The sequence below is a fragment of the Hoplias malabaricus genome, chromosome 13, assembly GCF_029633855.1.
Source record: "Hoplias malabaricus isolate fHopMal1 chromosome 13, fHopMal1.hap1, whole genome shotgun sequence".
Lineage (NCBI taxonomy): Eukaryota > Metazoa > Chordata > Actinopteri > Characiformes > Erythrinidae > Hoplias > Hoplias malabaricus.
The window spans coordinates 38,469,359-38,496,291 of record NC_089812.1 but is presented as its reverse complement, the minus strand read 5'-3'; the positions used below and the strand labels follow the sequence as shown (position 1 = coordinate 38,496,291).

General features: G+C 41.2%; 1 protein-coding gene across 1 annotated transcript in view; it reads left to right on the top strand.

Annotated features, from left to right (window-relative positions):
• zgc:171844 (uncharacterized protein LOC100151763 homolog) overlaps positions 1–15,722 on the top strand; it is a 36,190-nt gene extending 20,468 nt beyond the window's left edge. Inside the window, exons 3-6 of the mRNA XM_066642760.1 lie at positions 4,680–4,753; positions 6,875–6,989; positions 10,008–10,078; positions 13,737–15,722. Of these exons, the coding sequence (XP_066498857.1) occupies positions 4,680–4,753; positions 6,875–6,989; positions 10,008–10,078; positions 13,737–13,855 (379 nt within the window). The 3' untranslated portion in view covers positions 13,856–15,722. The remainder of the gene's footprint in view (positions 1–4,679; positions 4,754–6,874; positions 6,990–10,007; positions 10,079–13,736) is intronic.
• The last annotated feature ends 11,211 nt before the right edge of the window (positions 15,723–26,933 follow it).

Genomic DNA, 26,933 nt, shown 5'->3' with positions numbered 1-26,933 from the left:
GGCCCTTTGTGGATAAGACTGGGGACCCATGCTATAAACACACACCTAGCAAACATTCTCCACAAAAAAGAGAAAATGTTAAAGCTCTGATCCTCACTGTAATGGGTTGGATGATGTAGTCTGAGGCATGTCTGGTTAGAGGTGTTGTTTTGCTTTCCCTATGATGCATATTAGTAGTGAATATCAGAAAGGAGAAAATATTAAAGCTGTCACACATGACATGTTTCCCTTCGTCACAGGTAGAATGAAATCGGACTCATATTTTGAATCACTGATCAACTCTGATTATTTTCTAAACTCAAGGAAAAAAGGAGAGAGAGAGAGAGTTATTTCCTTCTGTGGACTGGTGCAGTGTGATGTGTGTGTACACTTGTCACCTCTGTCTGTGGCATTTCATCTAATGTCCTGACACTGAACCAAACCTGTCTGCAGTTCTACACACACACACACACACACACACACACACACGCCAAATCTACTCACCTTTTCATTTCTGCCCATGTGACAGGAATACATTATGTCCATCCTTTTCTCTTATATTTAGCTTTTTATTGAGTGAAATGGCTTCAGGTGAATGAATAATTAACCTAAGCAGATCAAGCTCTTTGATATCCCTTAATTTACTCCCCTCATTTCAAGCCCCTTAATCCTTGCTCCGAGCTGCCAGACACATGAAAGTGAGGGTCTTCAGGGTTTTCTTTTAGCAGCAGCTACAAGCGAACATCCTTTCCCCTGCTTTCTTTTTGAACTTTACTTCTTTTTTAATTTCAGCTAAGAATTTTTTTTTAATCTCATGTTTTTGAGAGGTTTTTACATTTTAAAACAAATTGAATCACATCTCTGTATGAAATGTGCTACACATACAATGGGCTTGAGTTTCAGAGGAAGTGGAATTCTCAATTTTCAATTTGGTCGGTGAGGAAAGACATACACACACACACACACACACACACACACACACACACACACTGGTTGATAATTACACAGTGGAGGACCTGTAATTCCTCTTCTGCTATTTGTGCTAATAGCTTCCGATGGGAACCAGCACATCTGGGTCAAGCAAGGACAACAAAGACTGGTGAACATTTGTTTGTATTATCACATTAAATAGGTATGTGTGTGTATGTTTGTGTGTATGTGTGAGACAACCGTTACGTATTTATGATATATATTGGATATGGTCAAAATATTCTAGATACATGCACATCTTTCTGTAAAAAATGAGACTGTTGTCAGATTCTGATGTTGGATGTTTATGGATGAAATACAGCACTCCAACTCATTGCTAATGTGTAGGACAGAGCTCCATCACACCATAGAACACTAAGCAATGGGCTTAGGTCAGTGGTTTCTTAAACTTTTTCTATCATTTGCACGCCCCACCTGTCCCATATCGCCCCCAAAAAATGTTAATATAATACACATGCAAGTTTACCATTCTCTAATTTATTCAAGTAACATCAACTTCTATCTCTAAATCAGTAGCTTAACTTTATAACACCAGAGACAACATTAACAGCAATGTTCAAACATTCAAAAATACAGGAAGTTTAACATTTCAAACTGTGCTTCAGGTTCTCACTTTTCAATCTGTGCAAAAAGGAGCCAAGGCTTTCATAACTGTAATTATCCGTCACTGTAATCTGTTGTGCTCTCGTTATTGACCTCAAGCCCAGAGCTGGTAAAAGCTAATGTTATAAACCAGACTCTGACGGTGAAGCTGATGATTGGAGCAGGTTTATATTTGAACAGGCGCTTTAACGAATGCTGAAAGAAGACCCACCTTCTCCCACTCGCTGCCAAAACCCGTTAATCTCAGTGGTGCATTTTCTAAGTAAAAGTTTGCAAATAAAAGTATATTTTGGTTCCAGGCGAGCTACGTTTTTTTTTTCTGGTGTCCTATCTAGTGTTCTTTTCTATGTTTAAGGGCTATTAAAGAATCCATTGCGATTGAGTGCTTTTTACTGAGTACGCTTTATAGGCAAAATAGAGGCATTAATAAAGAAATGCTCATTTCTCCAGATTTTCTGCACCCCACCTGCAGTACCTTCGCGCCCACACTTTGAGAAATGCTGGCTTAGGTCATGGGCAATTGACCATTTTCACAGTGTGACCCCTTTTTTGAGGTGAAAAATTATTTACATTTCCCCTTACACTTCAGATAAGAAGGCAATAAGATGGTGCGTATATAAGAAAACTCAACTGACAATACAACTGACAACAACCTCCATTGCCCCCCATTCAATTCAATTTGTGATGCTGTGGCAGAAAAATAGTGTCAGATCTGATACACAAGACCTTCACCATAATGAAACATAGATTTCGTGAAGCAGTAGTAGTCCACAGTTGGAAGATACAGTTTAGTTTCACTTAGATTTTTGCCTCTTAATGCTATAGAAGGGCGGCACAGTGGTGCAGCAGGTTAGTGTCGCAGTCACACAGCTCCAGGGACCTGGAGGTTGTGGGTTCAATTCCCGCTCTGGGTGACTGGCTGTGAGGAGTGTGGTGTGTTCTCCCTGTGTCTGCGCGGGTTTCCTCCGGGTGACTGTCTGTGAGGAGTGTGGTGTGTTCTCTCTGTGTCTGCACGGGTTTCCTCCGGGTGACTGTCTGTGAGGAGTGTGGTGTGTTCTCTCTGTGTCTGTGCGGGTTTCCTCCGGGTGACTGTCTGTGAGAAGTGTGGTGTGTTCTCCCTGTGTCTGCGTGGGTTTCCTCCGGGTGACTGTCTGTGAGAAGTGTGGTGTGTTCTCCCTGTGTCTGCGTGGGTTTCCTCTGGGTGACTGTCTGTGAGGAGAGTGGTGTGTTCTCTCTGTGTCTGCGTGGGTTTCCTCCGGGTGCTCCAGTTTCCTCCAAAAACGGTCCAAAAACACACGTTGGTAAGTGGATTGGCGACTCAAAATAAGTGTCCGTAGGTGTGAGTGAATGTGTGTGTCTGTGTTGCCCTGTGAAGGACTGGCGCCCCCTCCAGGGTGTATTCCCCAATGATTCCAGGTAGGCTCTGGACCCACCGCGACCCTGAATCGGATAAGGGTTACAGATAATGAATGAATGAATGAATGCTATAGAATTTTGTGTAAACTCTGTTTTTAATGGGAAATGATGACTGAGATGTCTGCACAGGATAACTAATCATGTGCATTATGGAATTAATCAACACCTCTGTCCTCCACTCCAGGAGGACTGCACATTGAGACCACAGCCCCAGGTTAAGAACTCCTTGCTCAAGTAATGTGTATGTATTTATGAGACAGAGTAAGAGAGGGGTGTGTTTATTCATCTCTGAGAGAAGTGACCAGGATCACACTGAATGTGTGAGAGAGAGCTGCTCTGAAAACAGCAGACACTCAGACTCGCACTGAGTCATCACTGAAATGAGGGCATTGGGGGGTTAGAGTTATTTTAGCAAACAGACCCTGAGCCTCCACTCAGAGCAGCTCTCAGAGTAATATACAAAATTCATAATGGCCGACATTTATGCCAAAGCCGTTAAATGGTTCTGTGGAGTGTTTTTCAGGTGAAGAACCTCCCACTGTGGTTCCGTTTGTCTTTAATAAATTCAAACATATACCAATATTGTACACAACATCTGATACTGAGAAAACATAAGACTATGAAACATGTCCAAATAATTATAACACTTATAATATCTGGTACTTTAAGGTGCACTCACATTTTGTAAAATTTACCTTGAAAATCATTGATCAATGAAAGAAAAACAATTTTAGTGTATTTTTACTTTAGTACATCGTTTGAACACAGCAGCAGTCCTTCACATTGTGTGAAAGTTTCATAAACAATGGACAAACTGAAATGCTCCAAAATGACTCGGAGTAAAATCTGTATTACATTGAATTCCGTTGAATGTTAAGAGTTTTCTGCGTCATATTCACTACGTTAATATTTTACAAAGACTAGAAGATTGGAAATGATCCAAAACGACTCTTCAAAATAAAATCTTCACGCACCATTAGTAGACATTTATCACTGACCATTATCACTGTAGATTCACAGCTAATATTAACTCTACTCTCTTGAATTCATGGCCTGCTGATTCTGATTCAGTCCTTCATAACTTGTTTCCAGTTAGGAATCAGCTGGACAAGAAAAATCCCGCAGTATGGGTTCATTTACCACACACATTAGTATGGAGCCAAAGCATGTGTGTTTCCCTTCAGCACAGGTAGAATGAAATTGGACTCGTATTTTGAATCACTGATCAACTCTCATTATTTTCTAAACTAAAGGAAAATAGGATAGAGGAGACATGATATATATATGGTTTCACAATTTTAAAGCATCAATGCTACAACTTGAGAAATTCTCAGAAAACAACTGTAGGTTAGAGCAACAGCACACATCTAGGCCTTCTTTCTCATACTCAAGAAATTTCAGGGCCGCTGTGGGTCCGGAGCCTACCCGGAATCACTTGGCGATAGGCAGGAACACACCCTGGAGGGGGCGCCAGTCCGTGGGAGGAAACCCACTCTGACATGGAGAGAATACACCAAACTCCTCACAGACAGTCACAAGATGAAGGACTTGAACCCATAACCTCCAGGTCCCTGGAGCTGTGTGACTGCGACACCTACCTGCCACCCCACGGTGCCGCCCGTACACGAATTTGGGTTCACAAAATAAGACTAACCTCTAACAGATTAACTCTCTCTCTCTCATTTTTTCAGGATGGATGATATTCAGTTATGTAAAGAGATCACCAGGCTTAAAAAGGAGCTCCAGAAATTGGTCTCAATCCCAGGTAGGCCCTCAAAATCTAAAAGCATTTTTTGACATCATAATAATGTAGCATCACACTATTGTTTACTGCTGTAAACATATTCAGATGTTCCAGGTTCACTTTTATTGTTATTCTCTCTCACCACACTCTCATGTGTTCTGTGAAGAACATAGTATAGTTCCTCCAGGGCAATTGTTCTATCAACAATAAATACACAAATATATTACACATATATAAACACATTTCTTTAAATTTTACCATTATTTACACGTTTAAACATTTGGTGAGTTACCAGTGATTCTTCTTCACATTATGAACAAGTGAATAAGTGAAAAGCACTTATTAAATAAAAAGTTTTGGAAATACAGGGTATATTAATAATACACTGACTCTTATAATCCTGGCTGCACCAAGGCTACCCTTATGGGAAGGACTCACTCTATAGAGCATAAACAGGTTAATTAATAAAGAAATTAAATAAATAAACCAATTCAGAAATAGTGTCTGCTATTTTTCGTGGTAAATTTACTTGATACTTTAGTCACATAATAGTAGAAGCTTGAAATTGGAGATCAAAGTTTAGGGAAAGAAATTAACCAGCCATATGTCCACAAGCTGTGGTGTATATATTATTATCAATCCATTAATAATTGTAAACACGTTGTAGCATAGCATTACAGATGTGTGGAAAACGTTGTAAATGTTCTATTCGGTTTGTATCTACGCTGAGTTTTTGCAAGAAACTTTTAGAAAGTATTATTTATTAATGTCCAAATGTACTTTAGGTTATTCATGCATAACCCAGTAGCCTTTGTTAGATTTGTAAGAGTGCTACATAACCAACTGGACTTTACAGTCTTTGGTTTCCTTGGAGATTAGACACAAAAGTGTAGTTTGAAGGTTTTTCTCTTTCTAGCTACCATCTCATTAGCAGCGAGCACATACAGAGCCTGGACCCTTGTACATAAGCCAGTGAAATCACAGCTCAGGGGAATAGCGGTGATTTTCATCTCAAGACAAAAGTCATGCACCAGAACCGAGGTCCATTTATTCCCTGAACTACAGACAGATAGTGTGGCCTCACTTGAACTAGCTTAAACCGGCCTCCTACTTGAGCTGAATTCATATAACCACAGATTGTGGCAAATGTTGAGAAAAATGCTTTAAACATTAAGAATTAAATATGCAATTATGTTCTGGTGATTCATATAAGATAAACTCAACTATCACTTATGTAAGTGTGCCAGACAAAAGCTTTAAAATGGCCTGTATGTACTGTACCTTGCAGTACCCACAGCTATGTTATTTTGTGGTAATAGCTGAAAAGTTGGACCTAGGTAGGACTAAGATGATTGATCGGTCAATGAGGCAACAACAAATCTTCTTGCAGTAGCATTTGCAAAGTTGAACAATAGCTTGGAATGAAATATTATTTGTGCTTATGAAAGTGAGAAACTGATATTGTTAGAGCTATACTAATATACAGGGGTTGGACAATGAAAGTGAAACACCTGGTTTTAGACCACAGTAATGTATTAGTGTGGTGTAGGGCCTCCTTTTGCGGCCGATACAGCGTCAGTTCGTCTTGGGAATGACATACACAAGTCCTGCACAGTGGTCAGAGGGATTTGAAGCCATTCTTCTTGCAGGATAGTGGCCAGGTCGCTACGTGATGCTGGTGGAGGAAAACGTTTCCTGACTCGCTCCTCCAAAACACCCCAAAGTGGCTCAATAATATATAGATCTGGTGACTGTGCAGGCCATGGGAGATGTTCAACTTCACTTTCATGTTCATCAAACCAGTCTTTCACCAGTCTCGCTGTGTGTATTGGTGCGTTGTCGTCCTGATACACGGCACCGCCTTCAGGACACAGTGTTTGAACCATTGGATGCACATGGTCTCACTGGTGCAGTGTGGAGTTAATGAAGATTGTCCACCAGGCTGCTCCAATTTAGCCATGAAACCTCCCACACTACAATGACAGGGGTTTCAGTTTCATTGTCTAACCCCTGTATCAGTGCTATTAGAACTGATACTATTTTCAGTTTGTGTTTAGATGGAGTTGTCAGGGTTTTTTTGGGGGGACAAACCTAACAAACCCATTGTGAGCTGTGTGTCTGATTAAATGTATGCCCTGGCAGATAAGGACAAGTCCAATGAGGACAGGCAGCGGGAGGAGGAGCTTCTTCAGCAGATACACAAGCTGGTGGAGACCCGGGACTTTCTGGTGGACGATGTAGAGTTTGAGAGGCTGAGGTTTGTTCTTGTGTAACAGAGCTCAGTTTGTTGAGTGTACCTTACATTGGCTCAGAAGATGTACTCAGAGCCAAAAGAGTGACATTCATGCCCACCCTCTTGACCGTGCCATCACAATCCAATTACTCTCCACTCCGCACCAATACTATCACATCTGTCCTTTTAGACTGCCACACGAACACACACACACACATTTAATCATCTCACTTCAGTCCTCACATCTCACTGTCAGCTGTGCCTAGGGGTCTGGAGAAAGAGACTGATTTACCGGTGAGAAATGGGCATGAGAGAGAGAGAGAGAGAGAGAGATACAGATCAGACAAAGCAAAGGGAACAGGAAGTGGAGTGTTCAAGGGAAGTGCATTCCACCAGTGGGGGGCAAGGTCTTTAAAGAAATGAAGACGAACTCAGGCAGGGAGAGCATTTCCAGACCTGAGTTACTGTAAGGGGTTTTGTGGCATTGATTAGTTCAATCAAAAGAGAATACACCCAACTGTGGCACTGTGTAGTGGAGTCTTAACAGAACAGTTTTTATTTGTTCATAAAGCTGACAAAGTGCAGGTCGTGTGAGTCACGAAAGTGGAACCCGTCGAGCTCATTTGAGATTCCGTGTGAACCCAAACTGTGAATAGTTACAAATACTGCCAAAGAACTAATTGGTCCAAATAGACAGATCTGACTCAAAGCACTGTGTTTTGTCTGCTAGATGACAAGAGAATGGAGAAACGGAAATGGAGAGAAAATTAATATGGTGTGTTTCTCTTTGCTGATGTTGCTGGAGACAGTTTGTTTGGCACTGCAACAAGTTTACCAGACTAAACAATCTGTTTTCAGTTTTGCTATGTCTCTTTTACCTGTTGAGGGTCAAACAGAGGTTTAACTGTGTGTAATCTACCCCTAGGGAGACAAATGCACACATTACAGATGTATTAAAAGAGCAAGAATGATTTTCTAGGGTTTGGTGATAAAATTATTAACTGTTCCTCTGGAAAGCCACTGAACTAGATGGCCTTCAAAATATGGATGATGAGTTCTGGATCACACCGCTTGTGACTGGTGCTGCAACATTCTAAAAAACACAGTATCTAGTGCCAAGCTATGGTGGCCTTCTTATTAAGGACGTTTTATTTTAATTGAACCCTATGAGGGCATCCTATATGTAAAAGTGTGGGGAAGATCACTGAGGAATTAAGGCAATAACCTTAGACTCCATTGTGTTTGGAGCTCTGCAGTCGTAGTGTCCAGTTCAGAGCATATTTGAAACGGGCATCTGAAGGATCTTTAAAACAATCTCACTTAACGAACGCCGCATGGAGGGACCAGACCTTGAGAGTAAGGCGGCCGAGTACATGTTTGAATCATCACTTGAATCATAGACTAAAGTACAGCATCTGCACTCAGCCGTTATCTTCCTGCAACAACAATTTTCCTCCACAAATTGGGTTCTCATGGGACTCTGACAATAATAGAACCCATGATTGCAGAGCCCTCTCAATTACAATGTTTTAGAGCCTTAATAACTTTGGCCCAGTTCTAATCAGAAAGACAGAAACAGAAAGACAGAGTGAAACTGTGTATTTCAGAGATTAGTGCACTCCCTTATTTGGACCTATTCCAGATTTTCCAAAACCCTAGCTTTTTTTTTATTATGTAATCATTTATGATATGGTTTTTGTTGCTGCACATTATGGATAATAGGACTTTTACATAATACAGACCTGTGCTATAAGTTTTAGTAAAATAGAAAGGGTCACTAACAGCTCATTTTCTGGCCTTATCTGTATGCCTTGTAATCTCATTTTTATTTAGCTCTGGTAAAAGTTATAATTAGTGCTGCACAATATACATAATAAGTTTGTGGTCACATAGGAAAATCACTCATGTTAAATAAACACAGTGAGTGTTAAAATATAACTCTCTTTATAACTCTCAGTGTTAATTTAACACTAATAGAGCTGCAATGACAGCCCATACAGGCCCTTGAAGGCATGGACGTTCACCCGGGATTAAGTCAGAAGTTGATTTTTACTGGACCTTAGGTAGCATAAAGGTAGCTGAAGTTTCACTTTAATATCAAACATATTGATAGCTATAGGAACACACTGCATGAATAAACATATAAATGTAATAGTGAATCCTCATGGACACTTGTACAACAATCTATTATAACTACAGTCGTGCCAATACCAGAGACCCGAATTAGCTACTCGATGCATTGCAACAACGCCTTCTGATTAGACTATAGACTAACTGCATAAAGTGCAAAGTTTAATGCACAGATGTACATGCTCTCGTTAAATGCACACAGTCGATGATAAACCACTCACAATGGGATCACAACTAACAATCGGAAAGATGTCAATCGGAAAGATGAATCATTAACAACGTGATTCCTGATTGGCTCAGGCTCCTAAATGGCTCTGCCTTCTCAGCATCACCTCCTGAGGCAGGCTTTAGACTAGATGTTGGCACATTTCTGTGAGGATTTGTTAAGAGCATATTAAATAGTGTAAGTAGTATTACAGATTCAGGTGCCAGTTCGTCCGGATGATCGTTGTCTTGCTGGTTTACTGCTATCAAAATAAAGAGAAGGGGGTGTGTATTGTGTTAATGAGCTCTTTTCCACTAAATCCCATGACTGTCAGTTCCTGGAGGTGGGTGGCAGAAGGATGACGGAGAGAAAATGAAAGAGATGTCAAAGAGATTTCAATAATTGAAACTCTTCTTGTCTGTTGGCTGGGGACTTCAGAGAGAATAAATTATTGTTTTGGGGCAGAGTGTCATGTATACATGTGAAAATGTGGAGGAGATAACAGTGCCTCTTTAACTTCCAAACGATTTGTCTCTCTCTCTCTCTCTCTCTCTCTCTCTCTCTATGCTCCAGTCCCACACATAAATAATGTACCCCTTTTTACATGTTTGTGTGAGCCTCAGTTTATATCTCGCTGTGATAGTAGTGTTTGTACAATTGTGTTTTCTGTGCGTTTGTTCCTAAGGGTCTTTATTGTTTTCACACAGAGAGAAAGAAGAGGACAAAGAAATGGCTGAGTTCTTACGAGCAAAATTTCCTAGCAGCTCCGCCAAAAAAAGTAGGTATCAAAGAGATTTGTGTAAGGGAAGCAGCTTTGAACGTACTGTTTTATTCTCCATGTTAATTGCAGTATGTTCTTTAAAAGCCTCCAAAGTGACTGGAATGTTTTCCATTGCTTACGTAAACAGAAGAACTGGGGGAAACCATGTTTAGTATGGTTTAGTATGTAGTGTTTTGGTTTGGGAATAATCAGATTAACAGATTATCTTACTACTGACCAGCACATCAACATTCAAAACTCAAAAGATACTGTATTTGTTGGCAACCAGCCATAAAATTCTATTTTTTTCCTCAGCACTTCAGAGTTTATATAATGCAGACTAAAAAGCTAAATTATAAAGGATTAAATGTACAGGGGTTGGACAGTGAAAGTGAAACCCCTGTCATTGTAGTGTGGGAGGTGTCATGGCTAAATTGGAGCAGCCTGGTGGACAATCTTCATTAACTCCACACTGCACCAGTAAGACCATGTGCATCCAATGGTTCAAACACTGTGTCCTGAAGGTGGTGGCGTGTATCAGGACGACAACGCACCAATACACACAGCGAGACTGGTGAAAGACTGGTTTGATGAACATGAAAGTGAAGTTGAACATCTCCCATGGCCTGCACAGTCACCAGATCTAAATATTATTGAGCCACTTTGGGGTGTTTTGGAGGAGCGAGTCAGGAAACGTTTTCCTCCACCAGCATCACGTAGAGACCTGGCCACTATCCTGCAAGAAGAATGGCTTCAAATCCCTCTGACCACTGTGCAGGACTCGTGTATGTCATTCCCAAGACCAACTGACGCTGTATCGGCCGCAAAAGGAGGCCCTACACCACACTAATACATTACTGTGGTCTAAAACTGTGGTCTAAAAACTGTGGTCTGTGGTTTCTAAATTTTAGAAATCATTTTACATCAGAATAACCCATCAGCCACACATTCAACAACAACATCACACTGCACTCAAAGTCTATTGACTGATTGCATAACCGTGAGGTTGATTCAAACAGGACGGCTATAAATCCACGTTTATGCAACCAACGAACCCATGTTCTGCTCTCCATAAAGAATTACAAAGTTGGATGAGGTCAAAAAGAGGCTTAATTTTTATTTTTATTCAGACGTACTGTGCATTTTTTATATAAGAAAAAAATGGTCAAAATTGTAGTTTTGGTCAAAATGTGTTCGTTGATGTCTCAGGATAGTAATAGTAAAAATGACCTAAGACTTTTTCTGGCTAAGGTGAAATATATTTAATGGTTTTTCACAACATCAAAACTGAGAAGGCTCACAGAGAAGGATTGAATTAGAAGCTCTTCAGTTTGGGTCTTTAGTTCATCTGCAGATAACATGAGTTTATTATCTCAGCACATCTGAGTGCAGAGTGAGTCTTCCACTAAAGAATAAAGCTTTTTTCTTGTTTTCTCAGGAGAAATATCTGAGCAGCAAGAAACTGCAGCTAAAATCTCTACTGTCTTCCCGTCTGATCTTGTTTTTCTTAAGACAAACCTACAGAGATATTTACTATACTTTTATGTGTAGGAAATGCAGAAACAACCAAAAGCTACCAATCGATGCCAACAGTGTGAACATTCATCACATACAAAATGCATATAATTTTGAATTTACAGGTTAAAACTGCTGATTACAAGTTTCACTGATCTTCTGTCTTGTCTACCTCACATTTGCAGTTAAAGAACACAATTAGGAAGTAGTATGGACCGATCAATTTCAGAAGGGCCTTCACTTGAGAATGACATTGGTAGATTTGTAAAAACTTCAGATGTCACAGAGTTGTATTATATAAAAATGAAACATTCCAGTAATCATTCATTCATTCATTATCTGTGACCCTTATCCAGTTCAGGGTCGCTGTGGGTCCAGAGCCTACCTGGAATCATTGGGCACAAGGCAGGAACACACCCCGGAGGGGGCGCCAGTCCTTCACAGGGCAACACACACACACACACACACACACAGTCACTCACACACTCACACCTACGGACACTTTTTGAGTCGCCAATCCACCTACCAATGTGTGTTTTTGGACTGTGGGAGGAAACCGGAGCACCCGGAGGAAACCCACGCAGACACAGGGAGAACACACCACACTCCTCACAGACAGTCACCCGGAGGAAACCCACGCAGACACAGGGAGAACACACCACACTCCTCACAGACAGTCACCCGGAGGAAACCCACGCAGACACAGGGAGAACACACCACACTCCTCACAGACAGTCACCTGGAGCGGGAATTGAACCCACAACCTCCAGGAGCTGTGTGACTGCGACACTACGTGCTGCGACACCGTGCCACCCACAGTCCAGTAATCAATGAAAACAAATTAATTTATTTACATTTATTCAAGTATATTCAAGTCTGTGGAATATTAATAATTTATTATTATCTCCTTCAAAACCCTGAAAATGTGTAACACATCTCATCTCAGCACTAGAGACCCACTGCCCTGCAGTGAGTACTTTCCAAGCTTCAATGCTTTGGTAATTAGATAAGTTAGACCAAATGGTTCCATATTTGTACCAAACTCTTTTGACAAATGGGTTTTCAATGAAAGATCTCTAATTGTGTATATTTTTTTGCAGTACTGGGTTTTCAAAAAATAAATAAATAAATAAATAAATACAAATATAGGGGTGGCACGGTGACGCAGCAGGTAGGTGTCGCAGTCACACAGCTCCAGGGACCTGGAGGTTGTGGGTTTGATTCCCGCTCCGGGTGACTGTCTGTGAGGAGTGTGGTGTGTTCTGCGTGGGTTTCCTCCGGGTGATTGTCTGTGAGGAGTGTGGTGTGTTCTCCCTGTGTCTGCGTGGGTTTCCTCCGGGTGACTGTCTGTGAGGAGTGTGGTGTGTTCTCCCTGTTTCTGCGTGGGTTTCCTCCGGGTAACTGTCTGTGAGGAGTGTGGTGTGTTCTCTCTGTGTCTGCGTGGGTTTCCTCCGGGTGCTCCGGTTTCCTCCCACAGTCCAAAAACACATGTTGGTAGGTGGATTGGCAACTCAAAAAAAATGTCCGTAGGTGTGAATGTGTGAGTGAATGTGTGTAAGTGTGTGTTGCCCCGTGAAGCACTGGCGCCCCCTCCAGGGTCTATTGCCGCCTCGCGCCCAATGATTCCAGGTAGGCTCTGTACCCACCGCAACCCTGAATTGGATAAGTGTTACACACACAGGTACATCCTTTTAGGTCTTGTTATTTAAACTCTCAGTGCAGTCTCTAGTTGTGGTTCATTATTCTCCTGGCCCTCTGTGTTATTAATGATATCGTCTTGCCTGACTGTTTTCAGCTTGTGTATGTATACCTAGTCTGTGGTTTTGCCTTTGTTTCCATTCAAACCTGTGTATCACCTTAGCACATGCTACCACTTGTTTACTCACATGAGTTGCAGCATGAGGATAGTAAATACACTGGATATGTTTAAATTAATCTGTGGAACAACACTTTGACCCGTTGCATATCTGGTGTAAGCAGAATTTATTATTATTGTTAGCAATAGTAGTAACAGTAGTTGTAGTGGGTATAGTGTTAACAATAGCACACCATTTGATAAAATATTTTTATGTTAAATAATGTTCAATATATATCTCTCTGTGTCTCTTTTCTCTCTACCTCTCTATCTATCTCTCTCTCTCTCGCTCTCTCTCTCGCTCAGCCTCCTTTCAGGACAGAAGAGTGACCTCCAGGGCCCAACAGACCTCCTCTCCATACATGACCAAGACTGGGCTCACGCTTCTTAAAGAATGCTGTGGTTTTACCTGTTCTATCATGTAAACAGAAAGAGATAGAGAGAATAAGAAAAATGAAGTGAGAATGACAGAGAGAGAGACCAAGCTGGAGAGGTATAAGAAAAAGAGTGGATGAAGAGGACTTTAGCAAAAGCACACAGAGAGAATATGTTCTGAGTCTGTAATGTGGACACGCTCACACAGGCAGCCAGGGGGGCCTTTTACATGACAATATCTTTCTATTTTAGATACTGAACACTATTCTTTCAACCTGTTATTGATGTGCAGATCACAACAGTGAGATCAACATTATGCAAATTGGTGGTTGTTAAGTCACTGTAATTCAGCAGTAGTGTGTGTATGTAACTCTCCTATTGTGAAGTGTTAGAGGCTGAAGTTAAACAGTTCCATGCGCAGACCCTCCACTAAGCAGTTCAATGTAAACTATATTTTCTAAAATTAAGAATACTAAATTAGTTCTACACTAAATGATGGAACATTTCTATGAAGATTTGATGGCATTCTTGGTTAGTTCCTGATCAGTTTGTAAAGACAAATGTGAATCCACTTCATCCCAAAGAACACAATTCCCCTGCTTCACTCTTCAGTGCTGGGAGGTTAAGACTCCTGTAGCTGACACTTGGCATTGAGTATGGTGAGCTTATCTCATGTGCAGTTGTTCCAGTCTGCCCCGCTTTTCTGTGGAGATTATACAAGCTGAATGTCTGTGTCTAAAATGGGTGTACCTTAAAGTAGCTAGTGTCTAGTAAGTTTCGACTTATATTTATCATTGTGTTATTCCAACATACAAACTTGTGGTGATTACAAATTATAAGTTGCTTCAGACGTTACAGAAGGTAGTTCATTTGTTTGCCCCCTTTCACCCTTCAATGGTCAGGACCCCCATAAGACCACCACGGAGCAGGTGTGATTTAGGTGGTGGATCATTCTCTGCACTGACGTGGTGGTGCTGTATTAACTGTGCGATGCACTGGTACAGTGGATCAGATACAGTAGTGCTGCTAGAGTTTATAAACACTATGTCCAATCGCTGTCCAGTCTATGAGACACGCCTACCATGTGTGTCCAACTTGTAGATGTAAAGTGAGAGAGAGTAGCTCATCTGTCCTCTCCTTCAGTCAGTGACACAGGACGCTGTTGGCTGGATATTCTTGATTGGTGGAGAATTCTCAGTCCAGAAGTGACACTGAGGACATTAAAAACTCCAGCAGCTACTGCTGTGTCTGTTCCACTTGTACCAGCACAACACACACTAACACGTCACCACCTTGTCACAATGTATACACAGCAACAGGTAGCACTACAAAGTGCTCTTGTATGGTCAGCGGAGCTGAGAATGGGCAGTGAGCGTAGAAACATGGAGGTGGTCATAATTTTATGGCTGATTGGTATGTGCTAAAGCAACCTTGGTATTCTTAAAATATTCAAAAACCAGTTGCATTCACTCCCACCTTTGAATATAACTCCATTTCAGTCCAGCTCCCTGTACGAATATGTCCTTGGGCCTGACACTTAAACAGCCAGAGTGAATAAGAGAGTGAGGAGCGAGAGGAGTAAAGAAGATGAAACAGATTACATTAGAAGCCCACTTCACAGAATTAAAACGAACAGATGTACTGGTTAGACACTGAGAAATTCCCAGTACAGTGTTTAAAGGCAATTTAACACCATATTCATGTTATGTTTTCTATGTCCATACGCTTCTTATGTGATGTTGTGTAGTTCACCTTGAACACAGCTTTGTTGAAAAAAATTAAGCTTTTCTTAATGTGAGTTCAGAGTACAAATGTGTTATTAAAAAAGAAAGCATTCTGATTTGTTGTCGTCAACTGACCATTTGCGAAATTTGGAGAAGTTCCAGCTACTTTAGTCATCGCAGCCAAATCCATCAAGCCTTTAGACAAAGAGTGTACGAGTCTCAAAAGCTAGCCTTCAAAGCTAATATTTAAAGATATAAGGAAAATGGGGCATTTAACAGCCGTACAGGTCCTTACCTGGAACACATCAAATAAACAGGCTTTAGATACTTAAGAGTCAGAGGACAAATCAATTGCTTCAGATTCAATGTTTTTTGTTATTACTAAAAGAACATTTCTTAAGAAGCATAGGACAAGTGTAACTTTATATGATGTAAAAATTGTTTAAATAGACATGTTTTCCAGTGCTACGAAGCAATGTCATGGTTGGGGCGGGGGAATTCTACGTGTGGACAACTGATGAATGGGTTCTTTTAAAAAGAGATGTCTCCCAGATTTGGCCATTAGAATGTATAAGCAACATTCTGTTATATTTAGGTAATGGTGTGTTTTGAATGCAATGTTACCAACAGAAATAATTGAACGTGAAGAATGTGAAGCAATTGAAACTTGAAAGACAACACCGTCCTTCAACTGTGGCTCTGAAAGAACTTAAATCCAAAACATTTTCAGCTGCTGGACTGAATAAAAACATCACACTCTAGATCACTGGTACCCAAATATGAATCTGAGTTCAACTAACCAAATTTCCACAAGGCTGAATATGCAGGGAGGTCACATGAGCAAAATAAATCAATTCACATTTTTCAGACCATTCATTGTAAAACTTGAGGTTTTACTGCCAGGTTTTCTTTTCTTTATACAGAGCAATTCTGAAGAAGCAATTTGAGATTTGAAAGTGACGTATACTTGCAGTTATCACTTTGCTAAGCAGCTTTTGATAACTCTTAACTACTGAGTGATGTAACTGCTGGAAGGGAAATGCTCGATTACTGGAACACATATGAAAATAGATTGCTCCAAATTCAGACAGATTTAGAGGAGAGTGATTTTCCCTCTCAGTGATGTTTTGTTGTTTTGATTCTACATGTTATCAGGGGTTTCCCTTGGCATGAGGAATGCACACTTAGAGATTATTAACTAAGGCATGTCTATTCTCATTTAGAAAATGGTCAGTGGAACTCAACAGCACCTTGGTGAAACTCCCATTCAGCTGAATGAGAAACTAAAGTTCAACATACCATTTTGGCCTATTTATAAATAGATGTAAAATATTCATATTGCGCCGTTTGTTTAAAAATGCGGTTTTAACTTTCCCACTATAAATCCTGCTTCAACAAGGTAGACAAATGACCTATGTCTCTGATGCTTAAAAAAATAAAAATTAAAAGAAGAATTAATTGAAAAGGGCGGCATGGTGGTGCAGCAGGTTAGTGTCTCAGTCACACAGCTCCAAGGACCTTGAGGAGTGTGGTGTGTTCTCTCTGTGTCTGTGTGGGTTTCCTCCGGGTGCTCCGGTTTCCTCCCACAGTCCAAAAACACACGTTGCAGGTGGATTGGCGACTCTGAATTGGATAAGCGCTTACAGATAATGAATGAATTAATTAATTGAAAACCGCGACCCTGAAATGGAAAAGCGGAAAAGAAAATGTATGTATTAATTGAAAAGAAATACAAATACACAGTCCACATATCCAAACTGTGTTGTGCACGAGATTTCCAATTTGACTAAATGAGAACACACCTGTGGGATGATGTTGTATCATAAATGACCTGGCAGCACTTTGAAGATGTGCTGAATAAAATACATTAGGCTAATGCTTTATTACTGATTGTCTTTCTCTACCTATTCACAGTGGCTTTTTCCATTATTGTGCACTGTCTTTGTGCTACAACACTTTTGAAGTGAAATCTAATACATATGAAAAAGAGAAGATGGTTCTGTCTTTTTAAATACAGTTTGTAAAGTCTGATGCTATTAGTGGTTATGTAAGACATGTTAAATGAAACTGAATTTTTCAGTAAATGAAGACTTGAATGAACAATCATTTCAGTGTCTTTTAGTTTTTCTACTGTGGCATTAGAGTACGGCGGCTTTTGATTTAGTCGGTAATTACTGCAGACTATTTAGCCCTTTACAGTGTTAATGTGATTCACTCGCAGAATGGAGCTGAGAATATAATAGGAGAAAACCTCCGGAACGAATTAAAAGGCGAGACACAAACAAGTGAAAATGACGATTTGGTTCCATCGGTCATTTTTCAGATTTTTAAAACAACAAATCAGTAACGTTTTCTTCACCTAACAATTCACCTTTCAAAACCCCGTTCATGATGCTGCAGTGAGTGATGGGACAGTCATGTCCTTCTCTTTGGCAATCACAAGCTGATGCCTCCTTGTTTGGGGTGTATCAAGAACAACGTCTGAGTACTTTAACCTTTGCTACTACATGATGATGTCCAGCAAGAACATGAGAACATATTGAGAAACATTGAGAACCTTTAATCTATGTTTCCTGGTTCTAAAACCTGAATTCACAAAACTCATGCATGCTTAAGTCCAAAATCAAGTAGCCAATATATTCAGATCCAAAAAGGACACAGTGTTATTAATGATCAGCAATGATTTATGGTCCATGTGGAACATTTTGTGATTGAGTGACGTTCACATCTAAAACATCCCAGCTTCTAGTGAATGTGCGTTCATAAATTCTATGATTGTTCCTAATTATTAATAATTGATTATAAATGAATGACTTTTATCCTAGTTAAATGTATTACAGCTTATTTTATTCATTTTTTATAGAAGTGAATAGAATGTTCTTGAAGACTTCTTCAAACAGCCTGAAAACCTGTCAGATCCTTTCTCTAGAACGTGTCTTTGCAATGAAATAAATTGTTTAACTTCAACAAAAGCTAGATTGTTTTTGTTTGTGTTTTAAAATGATGCAAACATATACATATTGCAGTAGATAATGCTTCATTTTGCTGATATTGTTTACTGACCAAATATGACAACAAGGGAGTGTACCCAGTCAATCAATCAATACCATTTTTATTTATATAGCGCTTTTCACAACACAGAGTCGTCACTAAGCAGCTTTACAGAGATCAGTGTCCAAGCCTCCTATGAGCCAAGAGTAACATCATAAGGGAGAACCCATCCTCCTCGGGTCGACACTGGAGAACACAACAGATAACAGAACAGAAGTAAAAGTGAACTGACAGAGATAAATGAGTTATAGTAATGTGAGGGTAGAATATTAGTGGTGTATGTGTATGAGGAAGGAGGAGGTGGTCAGTGATTCTGTGTGAGGGTAAAAGCAGGTGCAGAGTTAATTTGGGATAAGGCCAAGCATGATACTGTAGATGACACAAGGCTAAGATCATGTACAGGATACATAGGGTCTGTCTGTGAGGAGTGTGGTGTGTTCTCCCTGTGTCCGCGTGGGTTTCCTCCAGGTGACTGTCTGTGAGGAGTGTGGTGTGTTCTCCCTGTGTCCGCGTGGGTTTCCTCCGGGTGACTGTCTGTGAGGAGTGTGGTGTGTTCTCCCTGTGTCCGCGTGGGTTTCCTCCGGGTGACTGTCTGTGAGGAGTGTGGTGTGTTCTCCCTGTGTCTGCGTGGGTTTCCTCCGGGTGACTGTCTGTGAGGAGTGTGGTGTGTTCTCCCTGTGTCTGCGTGGGTTTCCTCCGGGTGACTGTCTGTGAGGAGTGTGGTGTGTTCTCCCTGTGTCTGCGTGGGTTTCCTCCGGGTGACTGTCTGTGAAGAGTGTGGTGTGTTCTCCCTGTGTCTGCGTGGGTTTCCTCTGGGTGACTGTCTGTGAGGAGTGTGGTGTGTTCTCCCTGTGTCTGCCTGGGTTTCCTCCGGGTGACTGTCTGTGAGGAGTGTGGTGTGTTCTCCCTGTGTCTGCGTGGGTTTCCTCCGGGTGACTGTGAGGAGTGTGGTGTGTTCTCCCTGTGTCTGCGTGGGTCATCTCAAAGCATAAGAGAGACAGAAGAAGGAAAACTAGACATGGGGGAAAAATTAAGGGGTTAGTAGGTTCATGGTAAAGCAGGGGCAAAGTTGCCATGCAAAAAAATCAGACAAGGCAACAGGCAAGAGAGAGAGAGAGAGAGAGTTGTGGGGGGGGAGGAAGTAGAGCACACACAAACCCCTGAGCATTGAGGGGAACATGTTGGAAAAAGGAAGCAGCTTCAAGAAACTTACCAGGTCACTAAACATATCAGTACAGCACTGCAGCTGCCCTCCCACACGTACAGCTCTCTACAACAAGAAATGACAAACGAAAGCCATCAACATCTCCTCCGAACCCACGCACCAGCCACGCCCACTTCCAACCCCTGCCATCCGGAAAGAGGTACAGGAACGTCAGAACCAGAACCACCAGGCTGACCAACCAGCAACACCAATCAAAAACCGAATACACACATACAGATCACTGCTGATCACTATGACCCTCCCACACTGAGCTCCACTAACTCTGGGAGAGTACGCACTTTACAAATGATCTAGATCTCCTACTGTATAATGCTGTGTACTGTGCATTCTACTTAAGCAATAGACTCTTTATACTTGAACATTTTCAACACTAGGCTGCTAGACTCATTACTTGCACTATACACTTTGTTAACGTGACCTACATGATGCTGTATAGAAACACCAGACCTATATCATATCAACATCTAATGCAACAAACTACACCCAAACGAGCTGTACTCTTACACTAATATACACATCCCTCATTTGTAATCACTGGATTACATATTCATTACAGTTTACTTATTGCTTATTATTTAAATCACACATCTGCCTTTGTTTGTGGTTTTGTTCCTTCTGACTATGCTCTTTTTTTTACTAGTATATCTGCATGCTGATGAAAGGAAAACGTGTTGTTTCATCTGTTGTGTGACTAACCATGCGTATGTCCCTACATAAGGTTACTGTCAGTAGGAATGAATGAGCTTCTTTGGCAATTGATCTAATCCCAGTGAGCAGTTAAACAGTACAGCCACATCTGGTGACTGTCATGTGGCCAGTTGCCAATCCAGCTGTTCTATTCCCTTGCCCAAATTGTTCTGCTGCTGGTTCTTCACTCTGCTGCATCTGCTTGGAATGATGACTCATAGAGAGAGAGAGAGGGAGAGAGAGAGAGAGAGAGAGGGGGTTCATTGTGATTCATAGACAGGTGGAGGAAAGTCTGCACTGCCCTCAAAACACATCAAAACCTCTAAGGTAACACCTTAGGTATTTACATTCAATAGTAAACCAGAAATATTGTTGTTGCCAAATGAAAAACATGTATCTCCCAAAACAGTACGTTGACAGGAAAGGAAAAAATCTTCTTAACTTTCAGTGAATGTCATTGCAAAAAAAGATTTTATTACATATAATTCTGGAGCATTTCAATTGGTCGAATCATTGTGACATTCTCCCATAGTATGATGGACAGCTGCAGTGTTCAAACTAAAAATCCACACAAATGGAGAAATACTGGACAGGGACAAAATGCATCATCTATGAAAATATAAACAAATAAAGGATATCTAAAAATATTTGTCTAATATTTTTAACAACATTCATTCATTAATTCATTCATTCATTATCTGTAACCCTTATCCAGTTCAGGGTCGCGGTGGGTCCAGAGCCTACCTGGAATCATTGGGCACAAGGCGGGAATACACCCTGGAGGAGGCGCCAGTCCTTCACAGGGCAACAAACACTCACACATTCACACCTACGGACACTTTGGAGTTGCCAATCCACCTACCAACGTGTGGTTTTGGACTGTGGGAGGAAACCGGAGCACCCGGAGGAAACCCACGCAGACACAGTGAGAACACACCATACTCCTCACAGACAGTCACCCGGAGGAAACCCACGCAGACACAGGGAGAACACACCACACTCCTCACAGACAGTCACCGGGAGGAAACCCACGCAGACACAGGGAGAACACACCACACTCCTCACAGACAGTCACCCAGAGGAAACCCACGCAGACACAGAGAGAACACACCACACTCCTCACAGACAGTCACCCGGAGGAAACCCACGCAGACACAGAGAGAACACACCACACTCCTCACAGACAGTCACCCGGACCACACAGTCTATAGAGCTCATAGACATCAGATTCACTTGAGGCTTAATCCTGATAAATTTGTATATGCAGACAAGCGAATGGCTGGTACACTATAATGGAGAAACCAATGCTTTTCGTGTAGTTCCTGACTCAGGCAAACATATCACTGTGTACCACTAAGAGTCCTTAGGAAATACTCCTAACACTGGTCTGTACTACGTAACGAATCATATGATGTTCCAGAAATGCACACAGGTGTAGAATTACTTCACTGCAAATAGCCTAGCCATTAACCAGCACTGGCAACATCATTGTAAATGTTCTTCCTGATAAGGTACACTACCTGAGCTCTGTGACATATAAAGTCTTCACAATGTCCTTGGAATTTCTTCGGAAGTTCAAATGAATCGCTGTAGGCTTCGATGCAGACCAAACTGGACTGTGTTGGGCCCACAAGGACACATTAGCAAGGCCATGTTATGACACTGGTTGAATTTTGTCATGTGAACACTGAAGGCATTAAACAGAGTCTTGTGCAGAGAGATAACAGTTAAATGGTCAGTTTAGCTAGGGTGGCCAGATATGAGATCTCGGCGGGGGGTTTATGAGCTCCCACCCCTCGCTGCCGTTGTATACTTACCTGAACCTATGTGTGCTTTTAGGTCCTTTACACCTTTATTTGCTACACATGGGAAAACGTGGCAATTTCATTGTTAATTCATCCAAGAACTTGCATTTACATTTCGGCATAGCTGCTCGAGATGAGGGTGTGTACATGAGCTTTGCCTGACGTAAACAAGGACTACTGACGTGCAGACTGACCAATTAAATGTTTACAGAGAAGGTTATCGACCAATAACGGTAGCTCTACAGTCAGACCGTCCAATCAGAAGATTTTAGGCTACTTCACCACGCCCCCTTCTCACTCAAGAGAACCAATCGGAGTAGGGGAGGGCGGGACTAGTTTGTGAACGAAACTTCTCGAAGTTCTATGTGAGCTCTAGAAAAACAACATCCCGGACGTTTGTGAAATTCTGCCCAGACATTTTTTTTAATCTAAAAAAGAGGACATGTCCGGGTAAAAGAGGACGTCTGGTCACCCTAGTTTAGCACAATTTCAATTCAAACTCAGCTTTTTACATTTTAAACTCAGCTCAGTTGTATTTACATTATGCTTTATTTTCTTTTACAAATCAATTCTAAGGAAATAAAGGTTTAGTCCTATGGTAGCATCAACAATGGCAACTGACAAGAAAAATCCTCCCTCAGAACACAGACCTCCAGAAAAGCCAAGCTTTATAAAGGGACTCCATCCTCCGCTTATTGACATTAGAGCAAAACAATAGTATGAAAAGAACTAAACAAAAATTGAACTATGGTTTGCCAGTGAATATACAATAGTGGATTTTCAATAAAAAAATGAGCTCATCTTTGGGCAGAAATAATTGGTAATTGTGATTAACCAATGAAAAATATGTTAGAAGCCTATCAAAGTGAGAATGAACATATCTTTTAAATGACTTTCACCATTTCTTTTCAACTCTTCTCCTCTTCAAATTTCAGCCAAAATGACGCTCACTGTTTAAAGCATTATTGTTGGTATAGTGTGGTGAATTACAGTACACTCTCAGAAAAAAAGCTTAGAGTAGAGGTATACTCTTTTCACTTTAAAGTTACAACAGTGTGTTTAAAGTCCAGTTGTGTTGTCACATCCTGGCCCAGTCCTGTCTGTTTTCCCCGTCATGTGCTCATGTAGCACATGGCCCTGTTTGTTGTTGTCTCTGTCTCTGCCCTTGTTCCACCCTAGCCCCACCTTAGTCCTGCATCTGTCTCATTATTGTCTCCAGGTGTTCCTTGTTCGTCTTTTCCTTATATACCCCTGTAGTTTGTGTGCTCCTTGGTCTGGTGTTGTGTGTAGATGTGTTTCTTTGTCTGTTTTCTTACACATTACCACCAGTTCACAGTTATGTTCCTGTCCTAGTTTTGTTCCACTGAGTTCTAGTTTGTTTTCTTGTCTCCCTGCTCCTGTTTGTTTTCTGTTTGTTGTGTTTTCCTTGGTTTTGTTTAAATAAATCTTCCTTGCGTGTACGTCCACCTCCTCATTCTCCTTCAACTGTGACAAGATGAAATGGGGCGTTAAATTAAATCTATAAAATCTACAATTATAATTGAACAAGGTACAGTACTGTTCTCTAACCTAATGTGCTGGAAATGTACCACCACAGTGACTGTTTTTCTGAGAGTGTGGACTAGGGTTTGATTCCCCACTTGGAAAATTACACTTGTGGGCAATCACAGAGCTCTGTAACATGTTTAAAATTCCCAATTGCTCTGTTTAAGAGTCTGGCAAATGATACATGACAACACATTAATGTGTAAAACACTCAGACTGGACGGTCTGGGCATGTCAATCTCCACACTAGAAAGGTACCTCAACCTAAACAGGTTCATTGTACATGCCACTGTGAGACTGTGCTTGTCCCAGGCAGCTCTTACAACTGGCTTTGACAATATCTACCAGGGAAAGGAAGAGTGTAGTTTAAATAGCTGTGTGAGAGAGCCAGGACCAAGGGAGATGGTTTGGACATCTCAGTGGGGAGCGTCTGACAGCTGAGGGATTTGTGCGGCCGATTACTAAGACGCAGCGTGGTACAAGGACATGCACCAAAGACTGCTTTTCTGCGTTGTTCCCTAGCAACATGTCACGCAAAAGTGGCTTGTGATGTGAGGTTGAGGCACACTAACAGTGAAGAACGAAAGTCAGCAACTGAGAGCCACTCCTGCTCCAGCTGGCCCTCACTTTGAGGCAGAGTTAGTTTTACAATTACTGTTTAACATTATGGTTAAAAAACGTGACATGGGCAGAATAGGTTACATTTCAATTTCATGCTTTTTTTCCAGGATGGCAATGTTAGCAAGTCTAGAATATATAAAAAAACACAGTTTAAAAAGCATTTATACGGTTGCTGATCAACTCCCTTGTTATAGTAAGAAAGCGTGTAGTGTTTATTGCCAGTCTGCCTCAGTGAATGCTAAAAGTATTTCTTATTACGCTCATACTGATGACGCAATGTCTGTGACATTTCAGTGGATCTGCTGACCACAGTGGATTCACATACAAATTCTGGCAACCTTTTCACTGAAATAAACCAATAAGCCATTCTTCCTATTTGGCCTCTGGCTGTTTACTGACCAGAAACTGAACCATCTTCTGCTCTTACATTCTGTACAGAAACAATGAGCACACAATGTAGCATGCGATCACTGTAGAAATGACTCTAAACGATTCAGTATCTATTATAAAACTAGCACCAAAGTATAAGAGTGAGGTTCTACTTATAGGCCCTTGCTTTTTAAGGGGTTTCATAAGATCTGCAGTCAACATTGACAGATGATTAGGCTGCTGAACAGATGGTACTGACTATGTATGCAAATAGTTTTAAAAAGTATAAATTAAAGACTAATGAGTCTACAAAACCACACTAGATCATCACAGTGTATCGGTCTAAAATGTAAACAAGGTCTTCTCTTTTGTATCTTAGTCAAGTCCCACCTTCTTGTGAGAATGTGGATGTGTAAACGAATAAATGTATAACTAAGAAAATAAATCAACCATATTTTGCCTGTGTGTGATTTTGCGCTCTCTCTCTCTCTCTCTCTCTCTCTCACCCACACATACGCAGGAGTTATGACTCATTCTGACTCACTCCTGACCGTTGTGAAATAAAAGTGCATTACATGTCAATTACAGGAGGAGATTCTCCAGCATCTCTCCTCTAATGACACACAGTGTTCACAGGTGTTCAACACTAATTAAAACTAATATGTGCATTTGGCTATTAATCGTGTTGCCTTTTAAATGGTTTTGTTAAGACTTTATAGTATGAAGTAACAGCAAATTCCCCAATGCTGAGTGTTGATGTACACTATAAACCTACAGAACCAACTCAGTCAACTTGCATGACGAGGCTTTTGACCTGCAGATGAGAGGTACGTGATGGAGATCAATGAGACTGTAGGTTCTGACATCAATATTATTATTATTATTATCGTTACACTTATATAGCGCCTTTCTAGACACCCAAGGACGCTTTACAATCCACACTGCTCAATTCACACACACACTGGCGAGAAGCGGCAGCCAAACGCGCACAGCGTACTCTCGACCAGAAACGACCGTCCACCTGGAGGACTGCATCGGGCACTAGGATTTCACCCAGGACAGAGCGCCAATCCATATCTGGGCACACACACATTCACACTCATTAACTCACAAACCAGGACATTTATTAGAGAAGCCAATTCACCTACCCTCCATGTTTTTGGACTGTGGGAGTAAACCAGAGCCCCCGGAGGAAACCCTCGCAGACACGGGGAGAACATGGAAACTCCACCCAGATGGGACTTGAACCCAAGATCCCAGCGCTGGGAGGAGAACGTGCTCAGCACCAAGCCACCGTGCCATATTCCAGATTTAGTCAAAGGTCCTGGCCCTGAAGAATGTTTCTAACTGTTGCTAATTCAAAAAAAAAAAAGTTAAGCAGAATAAGTTCAATTTGCACTTTTAAAAACAAAGGTGTTGGCTTGGGGTATTCTGAGGTAAGGCTGTGAAAGAACCATTTTCCATTGAGAGCATTGGGACTGAAGGTCCTGTGTGCATGGTTTTATATATATGTGCATAATGTGACCAATAAAGTTCAAACAAAGCCATTCAAATGTGCTGTGGTGCATTATAGACAAATATATTTATGTTTACACCAGATTTGACAGGATGTGGACAGCAGTGGTTATAACACTAAATGCTGAATGCTGTGTAAATATCATAAATCCATATGCATGTTCTGAGGAGTTGGGTGTAGGGTTGTAGGAAGCTGCCCAATTGATGCATGCATCCCCTCCCCCCTCCCCCCTCCCTGCCACTTTGATTAAGAGCCTTTCATTAGTTCTAGAAAATTCAGTGTTGCATTGATATTTCAGCTGTGTGTGCTTGTGAATAAAGATTATTTAGCTTCTTCAACAAACGTGCTCTACTGGTGTCAGAAGTGGGTGCAGTTAAAAAGAAAGGCACACTTCAGCGGAGCATCGAATTCTAGGCAAATGGCATCAAACATCCATGAGTTCAACAATAAACACACCATAAGACGACAAAGACAGACGATGACAAAGGACCCAGTTCTCTCAGCTATGAGAGACCAGCAGCATAGAACTATAGTGAAGCAAGCTCACCCTCAACTCAAAGCCACCAAAGCGTACAGCTACCTACA